The sequence below is a fragment of the Buteo buteo genome, chromosome 11 (assembly GCF_964188355.1).
Source record: "Buteo buteo chromosome 11, bButBut1.hap1.1, whole genome shotgun sequence".
In the NCBI taxonomy this organism is placed as follows: Eukaryota; Metazoa; Chordata; class Aves; order Accipitriformes; family Accipitridae; genus Buteo; species Buteo buteo.
The window spans coordinates 11,521,958-11,538,226 of NC_134181.1; the positions used below are offsets into that span (position 1 = coordinate 11,521,958).

The 16,269-nt window shown below is 40.2% G+C and overlaps 1 protein-coding gene across 1 annotated transcript in view; it reads right to left on the reverse strand.

The window, feature by feature from the left end:
• CHST8 (carbohydrate sulfotransferase 8) overlaps positions 1–10,870 on the reverse strand; it is a 146,062-nt gene extending 135,192 nt beyond the window's left edge. Inside the window, exon 1 of the mRNA XM_075040064.1 lies at positions 10,762–10,870. Within this exon, the coding sequence (XP_074896165.1) occupies positions 10,762–10,870 (109 nt within the window). The remainder of the gene's footprint in view (positions 1–10,761) is intronic.
• Between the last annotated feature and the right edge of the window lie 5,399 nt (positions 10,871–16,269).

A 16,269-nucleotide genomic window follows, 5' to 3' on the forward strand; every position in this document is an offset into this window, starting at 1 on the left:
CAATAGTTGGTTGCTAAAAGGACAGAAACTCAGAAACATTTAATTAACGAATATTAAAATATTCAGAATTCTTGAAATGCTGTCTCAGCAGTTCTTTGTGAAACATCATTATAATCAAATGACTATCTGTTTGTGGTGGCGTGGAGGGCTGTGATCAAAGTGGCTGAATGCTGTAAAAATGCCTATAAATACACGCACCCTTCTGAACTCAGTAGGAGCCGGCGTTTGACTCACACTCCCTGATTTGAGGGATTTGAAACCTAATTAACACTGAATTGCAACAAAAATAGACAAAGATCAAGGGACAGGAGGATTCCTTCGCTAGTCAAGGTATGGACGGGGCTGGAAGCAGCATGCGTGGATGAGGAATGTGAAGAAGGATGGCAGCGTGCTGTCTGCCGTGTCCCTGAGAGGGAGGCTGCAGGCGGTTCGGTCCTGCTCCCCAGGCTGCGTCGTGCGAGATGTTTAAAAGCCGGCGTTTTTTCCCCTACTCAAAAATATAAGTAAATAACCAAAAAATACAGCAAGGCCGATGCTGCAGAAGTTTCTCCCCAAAGCCCTGAAGTAAAGGGGGCAGGAGGTGCCAAGACAACAGGTGTGTGTGGGAAGAGTACCACTGCTGATCTGCTCAAAATCATTCAGAGCAAAAAGGAAAATCTTCTTCACACCTGGAAGGGACTGTGGTGATGGCACATCCAAGACTAATGTGAAGGGTAAATCAAGTACAATTCAGCCTTTGAAGTTGAAGGGGAAAAAGAGTAAAATTCACTTGTCTGTACTGTAGGTCTCTAATTTCTAATCTGTGATTCCATGGAGGAAAGAAATTGTGTCACTGAGCTCCTTTTAGGAACTGTGTCCTTGGCTTATTAACTCGCTTTATGTGTTGTCCAATTTCGGGGGGGAAAGGGCTGCATTTGTGTGTGGGTGGTATTATTTTAGGAGATGTCTTAGTTAATTATTATCTACTGAAACATCACCTAGGAGATACTCTTTCTCTGTCATGCAGCTTGATACCCCATGCAGTAAAAGGTAACTCTTCCATAGTTCATTAAATTATGTTGTGGTGAACTTATCTCCACTGGGTCTCAATTAAGAAGTGAAGCCAGTGCCTTTAGAGGAAAAGGCAGAGAACAATCAGAATATATTGAATATATAATTTGATCTCTGGAAACAAGCAAGAGGAAAAATATCATGTGCAAACGTGTAGACGTTAAGAATGTGTTATGTCTCCAAGATTTGTATATGGAAGTTTAATATAATTAGATCATAATTGTTCATTAGGAATATTTAGTGCTTTTAAAAATTTAAGGTGTTCTTCCCAAGTTCGTTAACTACTGTAAATTTACTGTAGTAAATATTCGTTTTCCTTACTACTTCCCTTGTCTCCATTTTAGCATGCCTGGGAACTTCAGTCATACTGATTCTGGGCCCATTCTCTATTAACATGAATTATAAAACTGCAGTAAATTTTTTGTTACATTCTAATTTAATTAAACATTTTGGTTTTAATAATATTTTTAAATTTTCCTTTAAAAAAATGTTTGAAGTATCTAGCAGAACTAGTCTCTCTGGATGTTTTTCTACAAAAAACTCACAAAGCTCCTTTCATTAAATAATTTCAAATGTGAAGAACAGAAAAGGAAGTTATCTCAACTTCTCTTTCTCAGACCTCCTTTCCTACCATTCTTCTCTGTGTGCTGCACACACCTTTTTTTTCCGTTTCTCTCCCATTTACATGCTTTTCTTCCCTAATGCTGCTGTTATAACAGTTTGCTAAGGTCTGTTCATTTTGTTTTTCTCCTACAAAATATAAATGAGCCCAAGAAGCATTCTGCAGGTATTGGTGAAATATGACTGGAACAGGCAGTGACATGGCTGGTTTAACATGCAGCACTGAACACATCATCAATATATAGGTGTTAAACAATACCTGACTTTGTACATTCTTGGGTAACTTAATTCCCTTCAATAGCATGAGAATGAGCAGTTCATAAATGCAGAATAATTGGAATTTTAATTAGGTAGCAACTTGAGGATGTCTTCTGTTTACAAGGTAATAACATCTCTTGAGCTAAATGAATGGAGGGGCAGGTTTCAATTTAACAGCTTACAAAAAACCAGTTGATTGTTTTCCACTATTAATCTTGGCTGTTCACGGTATCTAAGTGAACTTGGTGGCTGAGGTGCCGATGTTTGTTTTGGGCAAGTGAATGGTATCCCAGCCCTGTTTAAGTTCTCACCAAAGTCTTCAGGGTGAGTTTTAAACAATTACAGTGAACTACATTAAAGTCTCAATGAGTACAGAATTGCTTTGCTATGGCACAAAATTCATGGTATCTGCCCGCAGGTGTATACATTTACTTTTGCGACTATTTGAATACATGCCTTTTCATTTGTTTACAATGGAGTAGTGAGAGGAATTTGTTTTCTTGTATGAGATAAGCATCATCATGTTTTTCCTAGCAGCTGCATGCACAATTAGGAGGACCCAATTAAAGCTGCATTCAGTTCACACAGAGCGGCAGTGATTGCTGTCTATAATTTCTCCTGTGGTTTGACTTATGGGCATTAAGCTGTGCAGAACTTTATTAATAAATAAAGTCAAGTCAAACAAGTTTAAAAAAAAAAAAAGGCAACAAGCTGGAAACTGGCACATAGGATCTTGTGCACTACCTACAGCTTGAGAAAAGGAGTCTCCTCTCCCACCCCCCTCAAACAGCCACTGGGCAAATGACCAGTTTCCTCTGTTTAGGCTTGTGCTTTCTGTCCTCCTGGCCACAAGAATAAGTATTTGTGTGTCTCCGCTGCTTCCATGTTAGCCACTCTGACTGCAGCGGATGCAGGCCATGCGAAGACTCCTGTGAATTTAAGCCTAAAATAATTCTAAAGCCAAATATACATTTGTTTGTCCCAAGCTTTATCTGTGCCATAATTACAGAAAGCTCAGCACTGCCAATCGTTATGCCAAATGGAAGGAGAAAGGTGAATGAATTAGAATAGAGAAGGAACGGGGCACTGGAGCACAGCCACCTTCTTGAAGGATGAGGAATTTCATTCACAGCCTGCTTTTTTTTTCCCCTCCTGAGGCTGATCAGTGCCCACTGCTCCATAAAGGGACTTGATGTCCCCTGATTTCCTCCCAGCCTGTGTAACTCTCCTTGTGTATGCACATACATACGTGGTGGCACAGCATGTTTCACTTTTCGTCATGTAGGGATACTCAAAATCTGCAAATACTGATCTCTTGGCTAATGAGCTACAAAGAGCAAAACATCAAACATCCATTCCCTGCAAAGAGTTTTATGAGAAAATGTGTGGTTTCCAACGAAAAAGTGGGAACAGAAGCCCCAAAAGAGTCCATTTCAGTAGGTATGAACGGCCAGTGGATAGTGATTCTGAAAAAAGAGGACAAGAGCATGTCTGAATTGCTCTGATGTGTAGAATTGGCAACGGAGGAAGGGCCTGGCTGAAGCATTTCTCCCCTTAACCACCACATAGGTCTCCTGAGGTGGCTGAGACCAAAAAGGGACAAAGATGGGACTTAATTTTACAAGATGCAGAATATTCTGACCCTCAGGCAGCAGAGCGCTTCAGGCACTGGAGCAGAGCTAACAGTCGAGCCACTCAGTTGATATTGAAGTGATTTTCTGCACTGATGCTATGAGCTAGCATCTTGTAGGATAGGGCCTGTATAGAATAAGATTACAGTCAGTTAATCACCTTGCGTATGTCAAGTGGTGACAGATCCAAAACAAGTCACTTACTTTCAAAAAGAGATTATTCATTTGGAGAAAATGATAAAGATGTCCACAAGAAGTTGCTCTTGTGTAGGGCCTATACAAGATCAATTATTTGGCTTTTTATGCTCTCTTGACTGGTGCTGAAACCATAGTTAACTGGCAGTTTTGATGCTGATACACAAAGCAAGCCATAATAGAGAAGAAAGCCACATTTAATTTCAAGCTTCACTAGAATCATGAAAGGAAAATTAATGTTTACTAAATGAAAAAAGGATGGTATTGCTGGAGAGAGGAACTTTTGGTTAAGCTTTTAGGTGAACGTTAATAACTTTGAGAAATGGAAACATATATTATAAGATGTTTAAAATGGCATAAACTTTAGAAAATCCAGAAAGTATTTTCAACTTACCTAAGCTCCTCAATGTGGTATCAAGTTTTAAAAATCAAGCAAGCTGAATGACAGCTGGCATATGGAAAGAGGCTTTCTAGTACTGACACATTTTCTATGAAAAATTCAATATAGCCTTATATTTAGAATAAATGTTTTGAGGTGAAATGAAAGTCTGCTGATCAACTTTTGCACATTTCTGTAATGCCTCTGCAAATTTCCAGGGGAATCTGAGAAGCTTCCAGGCTTGTTCCCTAGGAATATACTTTCATAAAGCTGCCACTCTGAGAGACTTCTGACATATCACATTGCGGTTGAGTTGTGCCCGTGATATGTTGCCAAGCACCATAAACGAATGCAGCTCTGAGATGGCAGGTCACTTTTTATTTTGCCAGACACAACAAAGAAGTGTCAACCTCTGACAGTTTTTAAAAGTAGGCTTTAAAAGAAATATCAAACCTCTTTTTTTAACCAGTCAGTATCTGAGAAGAAGTGCTTACAGAAAAAGAGAGGATAAGGAAATTTGTGGAAGTGGAAGCTGCACTATGTGAGTGATTTAGCACTACATCGCTCTGTTTTTATGCTGATAAATACATTTGGGATTAGGTGACATGGACTTTATGCCATCAAATAAATGGGCAGTGGATCTGGTTCAGTCGTCTGATGTGTGTGTGCACCACTGCAGTGGGATTATAACCACTGCTAGTAATGCACTGAATTTTGTGATTATGTCACAATATGGTTTGGTCTTGCATCTTTGTGTAGGATCTCGTGGTCCTTAGGTACCTTGAATCCCTGCAGAGAACCCCCTTTATAATAGGAAATGGAAACATTTAGCAGGTGAATTGCCTGATTTAACACAATACAGCACAATCTATGAGCAGTAGGGCAGGACAGGAACAAACTGCAGCAGCTTTGGATCCCAACTCCACAGTCTAACACCAAAGTGCTCTGACTCTTGTAAAGCACTTGCTGATGGTCGACAGGAAATACTGGTCCTATAAATGCTGGCCTGTGATGCTATAGCTAAGAGCTGTATTTGCTTTAATAGGCTTTAGGCTAAAGCATTTTAACAGAAACTGAAAAAAAAGAAAAGAAAAAAAAAGTGGCACTCTCTCAATACCATGTCATAAATAAATGCTGCATTTTTCATAAGACTGCCAAGGATATGGCACAGTCATGAAAGCAGGGAAAATGCATTGTAGGAGACAATCTCTATATATTACTTGTGATAAAACAGCTTATATGTGATTGCTTTCAGCACTAGATTGCATTTCTTTTGAACAGGTTTGCACTGGCTGTGTGGTGTAGGGTTTCCTTTGTAACCATCTGGACAGTGTTTGATCCCCCTATAGCAGTAGACTGATGAAATCATTGTGAGCAGTTCTTTCCAATGTAAAAAATAACCAGGTTCACATTCACAGTCAGTCTAAACCACAACCATTTCAAGCAACAGAAAATGGAATATCATACTCATAAGACCACATTTCCCTTATTAAGTGCCTTGCCTCTGCAGACAAGAAAATAGATCTTTTTCTTTTCATCCCAATAACTGCAGATATTTGGGAACTAGTCTGCACACAGAGAAGTTCTTTGCTGGAGGAAGTTCAGCTAAAGAAGACTCAGAGGATGCAACTGCAGAAGGTTCATCCACTCTTGAGCTGGTGGAAGCTACCCTTACACGCATACCAGTATGCCGCTTTTGCTTGAAAAAAGTATTGGTGAGCCCACTGACATCTGCTACAGTCACTAGATTCTTTTGTTCATGATTTCTGCTGATGCTGCTAGTTGAGAAGCAGATTAAATGGCTTCCAGTTTATAAAGAGAAGTAAGTCACAAATTGTAGGAAAATTACTTCTGAAATTATATATCAATGCTAGTTCATTTTCAATTGTATTTATAAAAAGTTTCCAGTATGACAAACAAGTGGTACATTGTGCAGTAGGACAGTATTATGGAAATGTACAGCCAACGTGGAGATGTGCATAGGACTGTAATTTGTGAGTAACAAGGTGTATGTGCTCTGAATAAGTAATTAAGAAAATTTCAGTATAGCTATAATATTGGTATTTGCTCTGAGACTACTGCAATATACAGTAAGATTTCTGCACTGTGGATCCCTTGTGCCATCAGGTTTGCAATAGCATTTGCATGCCAGCCCTTCAGACTGTCGTCTCTCCTTCCTCCCATTCCTCCCTATCAAACCCTTAGTAAAGCAGAAAATAAAGATGACAGTATTATGTTAGAAACTGGTAGATGAGCTAAGGACAGCAATCACTGCAGAATATCAGTCAGATGAGTTTCAGGCTTGGTTATCTTCATACTTGACTTTCAAATTCTGATATAGGCAGAGTGTAAAGCCATTTCCATCCTACTCCCTGTTTTTACCCTTTTGGAGCTTTCACAATGTGTATCCTTTGAGATGTATTTTCCACCTTTTACCAGCTCCCAGAGGAGTGTGTGTCCATATATATTCATCTTTAAAAGTTGTAACTGAAAACTATTACAGGTTTGTGAATTCAGTAACCATATCGCAAAAAACCAATAATTTTTTCCCACGGACCTACTCGCCATGTAGAGAGAAATTTGCTACATGAATATAGGTGTAGAGGAATATCAATACTTCCCCTAGTTTTTATGTGGCAAAATCTCCTATTAGAAAAGTAGATACCATTTTAGAATATCCCTTCTCTTCTGACTAAAGTCCATAGAGCACATGGTCTTAAGTACAACTATAGATACTGTAGTACAACTATAGATACTGTGTCCCTGGTGCAACTCGGAAGCAGTGGTCCTGGCATTCATGACCTCCCCTGACCACCTGCTATTCATGACCACAATCCTGTCTCCAGCCCATGGACTGGCTGGTCTGCAGCTCAGAAGTTTGTGTAGGCATTTGAAATCCACCTGAGAGCTGTCAGGATGGGTTGCATCCTCTAGACTCTTCTCTCACTTGCTGACATCGTTTGTCCAAGTTGCTCTCTCTTGTACCAGCCAAATGCAGCTCTCGCAAATCCAAGTTCTCCATGCTGTCAGTGACCTCATAAACCGCAGTGGCCCTGGCCAAGGCTGTAAAGGTGCTCGTTAGCCCTCTCAACTCTTCCACTGTAAACCCTGAGAGAGAGGAGGGCGCATGCCATTACGGTGAAGAAGCCTCCTGCTAACCACAGGGCTGGACAGGCCCCTTCCCAGCTCCTTTTGTGGTTCCAGGACAAACACAGCGGTGCAGTGGCTGCACATTTAGTTACTGTAAAGTTTTTGCATGTTTAATATCCTATCACAGACAGGAGATTTATACGTTCAAGAGTTGTTAGCAATAGGATGGGGATATATGTATTAAATTTTTCTTGTGCATCATGTGCAAATGTTCTTGACTGACCCAAAACGAATCCTTTACTGTGTCTGTTTAAGAATAATGGCATGATTACTGCAGAAGCCAAGTTTTATATAATTATACAGGGAGACTTATTAGAAGAGCATCACATTTCTGTACGGTGTATGACTATCATTCATACCACTTCTCAACCCACACCTCTGCTTTATCCTGCATTCTCCATAGCAATAGCACTCTTCATAGATGCTGAGAAAACAACTGTCGTAAGTGAAGTTATTGTCTCTTTAATGACCACAGGAATATCTACTGAATTTAATATATTGGCTTGGGAAATCTGTTTTGCCCACCCTAAATGGCTGTCTGTCTTAAATACATCTGCTCAGAGTGATGTGCATTATATAAATAAAACTACACAGACAGCATGTTTGTCAATCAGCAAAAAAGGCTCTACACCTGCTATCCTGGGCACATATACTTTGTAAGCATTGGTTTCCAACAGATAAATGTAATCAAGGTTTATATGCTCACAGAAGCCAACAGGATGGGATTGTTTCACTCGAAAGATCAGAAGAAAATTGTAACTAATGTTGTGGAAAATTACTTTGATATTGCTTTCTCAGTACAGCATCACAATTAGGTAGGAATGTGAAGCACAGGGAAAGAATAAATGAATAGTAACAAATCAACACAAACAGCTACTGTCAGGAGTACTTTGCTCAGTGAAAGTAATGTAAGCATTACTTAAAGTTTTATGACTGTGGATTTTATACTGGTTTAAGTAGTACATCAAGGTCTCACCATCATGCTTGCTAGGACTAAAACAATCAAGAACAATTTCCGGAACAGACAGATAAAACTGAAGTACCAAAGTATTTTTATTAATCTTGTTTCATAAGTTGTACTATCTTAAATTAAAGATGACTGAACGTACTAACAATGAAAAATGCCCTTTTGGACAATGCAAAATTCTCCTACGCTACTTTTCAGTGGAAAATAAACGTTACTGACTTTTCTCCAGCCTTCCTGATGAGATTCCAGCATCTTGCAAATAAGTTTTACAACACAGTAACTACACGGGAAATACAAAAGCAAAGGCTAATCCAATAAAACTTTGCCATGCAGAATCTGTTGTCCTAAGTAGCTTAATGACACGTGCATTTGTTCAGTTCTATTGAGGGAGCAATCAGACAAGCAAATTATAGGAATATCTGATCTCTGTTAGAAACAGGCCCTTTTAAGGAGAAACACTGAACAGGGGAAGGGAAGGATCCTTTTCAGCACGCCAAAAATGTTGCTTGTGATTGACAGATTTTCACAGGAAACTGTCTAGAGATGAAATATGCCTACCTCTCTTTTTAATGAAATGAATGGATATTTTTTCCTGTGTCCTTTAGCTGCCTAATACGTTTTAGTGATAACTGGTATCATTTTCAGAAGCAGTGGATGTAAGGAGTTTCTGAGTCCACTGGGAGTTGAAAGCACTTAACAAACATGAAAATCAGCCAAACAGAAATAAGAGTAATTGTATTGAGCACCTTTTACTCAAGGGTACAGTCTGAGTCCTGTTAACATAAATAGTAATTGAATGTGAGAATGGAGCAATTGATTACACACCTTTGGCAGTAACAGCATCATTGGGATGTTCGTGTTTTAGCTATGCAGAACCCTACCCACAGCAATTGGGTACGTTTCGGAGTGAGTTTACCTGCTGGGGGTAGGAGGTCTGTTCAAACTCGCTTTTATTTAAATGTGCTTGCGCGTCCCCTTCTACAGTTACATTGCTCTCAAAAATCACTTCACAGTGATTTCACTTCACAGTACGACAGTCAGCAGTTGGCGTTCAAGAGGTTTGTGGCAGAGAGAACAGAGGTACGACAGGTCAAGATGAGGGACCAATAATGAGAAAATAGAGAAGAAATTGCACTCGTTTTGAGAGACCACTAGAAATTCCTTCTCTTTCAGGAGCAAAGAATTAACTTTTCAATGTAAAGTTGTACATTCTTAGATGCATTAGAGTACTGCCTGCCTTTGCTGTCCATATGTCTTTCCCCTCATCCCCAATCTACTGGCCAATTTCATTCAAATGTGGCCAATACCACCAGTTTTAATCTGTAAGCTCTTTTGCATCTAAGTATACAAAAATAAATTGCAAAAGCACTGAAGGGACTGGTTAATTCTCTGCTTTCCACAACACTGATGATTCATTATTTCTATAGTTTCAGCTGAGTGGCTGCTTTCAAAATTGGTGTGCAGTTGGACTAAATAATAAACATATTAAAGTACAGATTGTTTACTGACACGGAAACAAGCACTTAATAAACCTGGACACAGAAATTAGTACTTAATGTAATTATTTAACAGTTCTCTGCATTAGGGTTCAGGTCCTTTAGAAATGTTAGTAATACTTTAAAATATACACAGTTGTGTTCATTGTACAATGAAGATGTCAATTGAATAGACTTTTTATAAAGCACATATGTAGTCAAAGGAGAATTTCAGTGCATATAAGAGCAAACATAGTGACAAAACCTCGGTGCACAGGGGCATTATTATGAGCTGGAGTAACTGCACTGGCATTTGTCTAGGCTCTAAACAAGCCTTCATTACAGCCTTAGTCAAAGAGAAAGCGACTGTAAGTAAATCAAGAGATCTTTTGCTTTTTCATACTTCTTGCGTGCCCCTCCTTTAAAAGGACACCACTATTTCAGCCCACATTTTTATAGTTTTCTTATTGATGTGGTCTTCGTGGCTCTTCACAGTTTAAAGTTAGTAGCACAGGAAGATGGCGTGCATATGAATGAAAGTTATGAAAAGTTTAATGGAAGTTAAACACTTTAAAGTATTTTATGTTTCTTGCATGACTCATTTATGCATCTCTTATTTTACATCTCTATGACACACTGAATACCATATACAAGCAAAGGTAGATTCAGAGGCATGTATTTGCAGGAACTGAACTTTTGCCAGAATTTCTCATTTTCATATTTATAGTGGTATAGCTGGTAGCAGAAGTTGGTCTCAACTTCAGCAGAAAATTTAACTCCATCCAGCTGGACCCTGTGCACCTTGGCAAAGATCCCTGCATAATCAGTTAATTGGTTCTTGGAAGTGTTTTTTTAAGCAAACCCTTTTTCTTTTTTTTAAACAGAAATTGTTAATTTCAAAATAGCCTTCGTTAAAAAAATTACATACCTTTGTTGAGGCAACCTCTGTGAAATATGTAAAACATTTTAAGGATGTAAGTACAAAATGTTGAAAAGGAAAGAGCTCGTGAGTCAAATAGAAATAGAAATGCTAACCTGGTGTCTGCTGATGAACTATTTCTTCTGGATCCTGCAGATGAATGAAGACGACGAGCCCAGCTGCTCCAAACAGCAAGATGAAGGAGAACATACATGTCAGCCTCATAATTATTGTTCTCAGATCAATCCAGTTCTGACCCAGGAAAAGAACTGCACGTAATCTCCCGGACACTCTTCACTCATAGTCTCATCCTCTCATCTGGAAGTCTGGCGTAAGATGTCTACAAGAGGTAAAAAACCAAACCCCTAAAACTTAACATATAGAACATTTATTTTTTCAATGCAGATTAGTAGCTTTAAGTCCTTGTTTAGACAGAACAACTGATTTCTCTAGTATTTGTTTGGTGCAGTTAATTGCAGTCATCCAGTCAATTTCTGCCCCATCAGTTCATCTTTAATTCTATGTCACTGTTCTTAACATGTTGAAAAGACAATGTAGAATATTGTTAAAAAGCACAGTTTGGGTAAAACAGCCATGCCATGGCTGCAATTTGCACAGAAACCCCTCTTAATAGTTTGCTTGCTCCAAGTGAAGTATGTGTCACTGGTTAAACAATATGAAAACCATAAGGTGAGATAATGTGGGGGAAACGATCACAAGAGCTCGCCTTGCATGTCAAATATGGGGAGAAGGATGAACAACTGGCAGCTGCCTGCTTCACCCTTGATAAAAACAGTCGAACTAAAACGCTGCTCCACAGGTCACCATGCCGCCTGTTGAAAAAGCTCTGCAGGCATATTGATTTCCAAGGGAAATACTGGTCACAGTGCTTGGACCTCCTTTTTCTGGCTTGCAGAAAACATGAGAAAAGAGCTGGGCAGCAAGTGGGCTGTCTCTGCAGAAGGGACGGGCATGGCTGCCTCTCCTCCCCTGGGAACTCCCAGCAAGTTCCTGCTCTCGGTTCTGCGAATTCTCACTGCTCGCTCTAACACTTGCCACTACCAGCAGCAGCCCTAGTCCCAGATGGGCACGTTGTGTGTCATTCTAAACCCCTCGCTGAGCACAGCCCTAAGGCAAATACTTCACTTTAAGCCCATGAATATTCCCACTGGAACTGACGTTGGTTCTGGTAAGATACTAAGAAAGAATGGGAACCAGAGAGGAAAACCATTAGCGGTGCCACATGGCTTTATTAATTGAAATAAATGCTTTTGCCACACAACTACGCTGGTCCTGTGTTTGTCAGTAACACGAAGGAAGGTGCATTAGAGCACAGGCAGCGGAACTGGTTCCCAAAAGCGTAACCGGATTTCTTATCAGAGAATTACTGAACACAAGGGCTCGGGCTGGAGATCAGCAACAGGTCGCAGGAGTGGCCATCACTTTGCTTTTCTCATATTTCTAATTGTAAATGTGACCTGGTCTAAAGGAAGGTTTTTGAAGGTGGTCTTTGTTTAGAAAGGAGGTTCTAAGTACAGAAAGACTGTGTAATATTAGTTTGCAGGGAGGATGTGTTGTAGAAAGGTGATGATTCAAAATAGTTATGCCAAGAAAAGTCTTTAAAGATTTGTTTTCAATGTGCCTGGAATATTTGGTGTCACGGGCAACTTGTTTGCTTTTCATGGTTTCCATAGCAGGTTTTTAATTTTCTGCAGTGTACTGGTATTCCAAATTTCTAAAATACACCAAAGAACACTGGTTTTGCAGTCCTGATGAAGTAATTTCTGTGACTCTGATTGATAAGGTTATTTAATGGGAACTATGTTTATTCAGCATGTAAAGCAGCCGGAGCTCCAGGCCAGGAACATTGGTGGATTCTTGTATCTTAAATGAATGCAGAGTGCTAAGTTCTCTCTATACATAGGCGAATTCAGCTTTATTTTTTGTTAAAATTATGGCAGACATTAACTGTGTATTTTTATTACTTTTTTTGCCTTAAACCTTTCCCACCCCTTTAAAAGTAAAACTAAAAGAAGATGTTGCTAAGTTTTTCAGCACTAGCAAAGCCAAATCCTTATGGGTCCTTGTGCAGATCCATCTGTGCCTGTTGTGTGCATGTGTATGTAGTATGGATGGACTTTTTGCACATGTATTTATTATATATATTTTTTTTTTTTTAAAGGGTGAAATACTAACTCTAAAGCCCTAGGGAAGTCAGATTAGGGAAGGAGGATTAGCCTTCAAAGCAACTGTGTTACAGTTCCAAACACTGCTGTTATAAGCAAACAATTAGGGAACATGAACCACCCTCTCTCTGGTTCACTACAGAATTTGTTTGCACTACATAGTCAGTGGTTTGGATAAATGGGTACTTCCAACCAAATCCACCTGTGGCAAGGCTGGTACAACACCAAAATCACACCACGATTTTGTAAAACCATCCAGTCAGTCAGAGCTTTCTAAGAATTGTATTTGATGACCTAATATAAACATTTCCCTTTTTGTAACCTATTTACGCTCTCTGCATGCCCATGGGGAGGAGGACACTACCACCCCAGTTTCACAGGACAGGCGTGAGGCACGTGTCCTGCCCAGGGTTATACGGAAAGGCTGTGACGCAGCAGAGAGCCGAAGGGTCTCCCAGCCCCTCGGCTGGCGTCGGTGGCACTGCCCTTCTCTGCTGGGAATGCCCCGGCAGCTGGTGGGATAGAGGGCTGGCAAGAAATGCATGATCATAATTTGAGAGAGCAGCTTAAAAACTTCCACTCCCGAATAACAGGGGTTTTATATTTGCTTAATGCTGAGTTTTAAGGTCATTTTTGGAATGAATTATGCCCTTAAGCAAATATGGGTTTCTAAAACAATTATTATCAGCTTAAAATGCTAAACCATTTTCCCTGGGTTTGATTTGTTGAAATGTTTTTGTTTGAAGTAGAGGCAGCATCAAGAAAGAAGATCCCTAGCCAGTTTTTAATTAGTGCGAGAAATGCTACAGCAGCAGTTTTTAACAGTTATGATGTTTACATTATTCCACATCCTATAGGACAACTGTGTTCAGGATCACATAACTTTTTAGATTATACATTACAGTGTCTTTGGGACACCTCAAGACGTTAAGAGCAATGAAAGGTAGATGAAAGCATGTATTGAAAGAAGAAAAGGCCGCGTGTACTTGCATTACCTCTGAAGAAAGGCTGCTGCTTGTTGCCTGTTGCCATTACACATCTTTGCAAGCGGTGAATACAGAGGGAGTCCAAGAAGGAAAGAGAACCTCTTTCCTCTCAACAAAATGATTACCTCTCAACAAAACACAAATTTCAGATATCTTTAAATTACGGGTCTAGGCTTTCCCCCTCCCTATTCTCCTGTAATTATTTTTCAATCAGTTGTCTTTAATTAACGTGTCCTGGGAGAGCAAAGCTGGTGAATGGGAATGGCTGTTTTATACTTGCTGAGCATGTGTTTCCTGAGCCCTCCCAGGCTGGTCGCCGAGTTCCAGGAGCAGAGGAACCCTGAAAGCAGTTAGCACTGACTGATAAATGTGAATGAAATATCTTCATTAAGGAAACATTTGAAAATATCGTTTGCACGCAAATCACATCATTTTAAAGATGGATGAGATGAAAAACCTATAAAAAACTTTAGTGGAGCATCAGCTAACAGTTTCTTCAGGCAATACTTCCTCAGGCTTGTGAGGGAGAGGGATGCTGTAAGTGGGAGCTTTGGATTTATCCATGCAGAGCCCCAGCGTCTGGGAGGCAGAATTTGGACGAATCCATAGCCTTCAACTTACACTTTGGATGTGCAGTCACATACTTTAACTGTGCTCCTCACATGGGCAATAACATATTTTTATAATTCTTATTAGTATTACTGAGAGTGCAAGCAGGTAAGGTTGCAAGCAGCTTCCAATCTAAACTCCATTTTCAGCTGCCCTGAACTTATTAAACAGATGGAGAGCGGTTCACTAGAATGTGCAATAATGAATTGAAACATCTAACTTTTAATTTATTCTCCCTTTACACATTTCCGTGGTGGATAAAACTCCTAGGTATCAATATATGTTTTTCTAAGCTTTCCCATTACCATGGTATGTGAATGCTCTGCCCTTGAAAGCAGCAGAAGTGTGTGTATACGTGGATAATAATTAGCACTCAGATAGCACTTTCCAGTTCAAAGACATTCATTAATCACCATAGTACTCCTATGAATTGGGAGGTGAGGAAGTATTAGCATCGGGTAGGAGAATAGGTGTTGCATCATTAAAGCAAGCCTTTTAAGGAAAAAGGTGTACAGTTTTAGGTAAAAACCATCTAAATATGTTTGTGGAAAACATTTGAATATTATAGTGAAATTTTCAGGCACCAAATCTTTTATTTACAAGCACAGAAGCAGGACTAATCCCCCCCTGCTCCCAAGCAGTACTGAAAGACACTGCAAACCAGTGTGATGGGAGAGATTTATTTAAACCTTTTGACAAGAGTAGCACTGAAAGTAGTGCTTTGTAGGTCTGCTTTTTTGCAATCACCACCTGGAAGCCTAATGGCCAAACATTTTTACTGTGAGCAATTTGACATTATGATGATGGATCAGTCCAAGAAAGACAGAGAGACAGTTTTCTACCAACGGCTCTGTTGTTTGATTCCTTATCTGAGATGGGTCAGCCAGGCTGCACTCAGGGTTGTGTCTGATAGCACGTGGCTGTTTGTTCATTCATGAGTTCTGCGGACATGATATTCTCTCCCTTGTCTGTGTGAAGAATGGCATCGATAAGATAATAATCTAAGGGCATGATGTAATTCTTTGTTAGAAACTCAGGGGACTGCCTTTGGTCCACCTAGAACTGGATCTTTCCCTAATAGTAGCCATGCTGATGGTTCAAAGGAAAGTAAAAAGAAAAAACCTTGCAGAGCAAAGCGGTAGGATAACTTGCCCGCAAGAAAAGGTCTGTCGATCTTTAGTTTAGGTCCCCTTCTTTTTATGTGGGTAGCATATCTGAGACTGGCTGTCTTGGAAAATTCGATGTCAGGGTATGCAGCTCTCACAGCACTACCAACAGTTGCTTTCCAAGAGCTTGGTCACTCACAGAGAACAGGAGGGATGGGGGGGCACAAGATAGCTACAGCCCCTCCTTTCTCTCTGTTGGCTGCTCATGGGAGCCCTGCAGAACCCAAGCTACCTGACCCTCTGTGCAACTGGATGCCGGTGTGCTTTCACTCCCCTGCATAGCTGGTGACCAGCCCAGCTAAATTAGCCTGAAGATGAAAGGGGCTGTGCCAAGATGAGAACAGAAGAGGCTCTCTTCCTATGTGGAACCAGGGCAAGGGAAGGACCAAGGTGGGCCAGAGACCCCGTAAGGCTCCTGCCCACTGCAGGGCACCCTTATACTCTCACTGCCTGGGGCTTCACTGCAAGGTGCCGATGCAGCTCCCAGTGAATCAAGGAACACAAACTAATGCCAGCATCAGGTTTACATTACCATATACATCAGCGACTCAACAAAACGCCCAAGTTCTCTGCAAACATCTACCGACCACTAAATTGGACAATTACAAATCACCTGTGAATGAATGTAAATGCCTAGTTCACATGTACACGGTAAACTTCATTTCTCATCCTGCGCG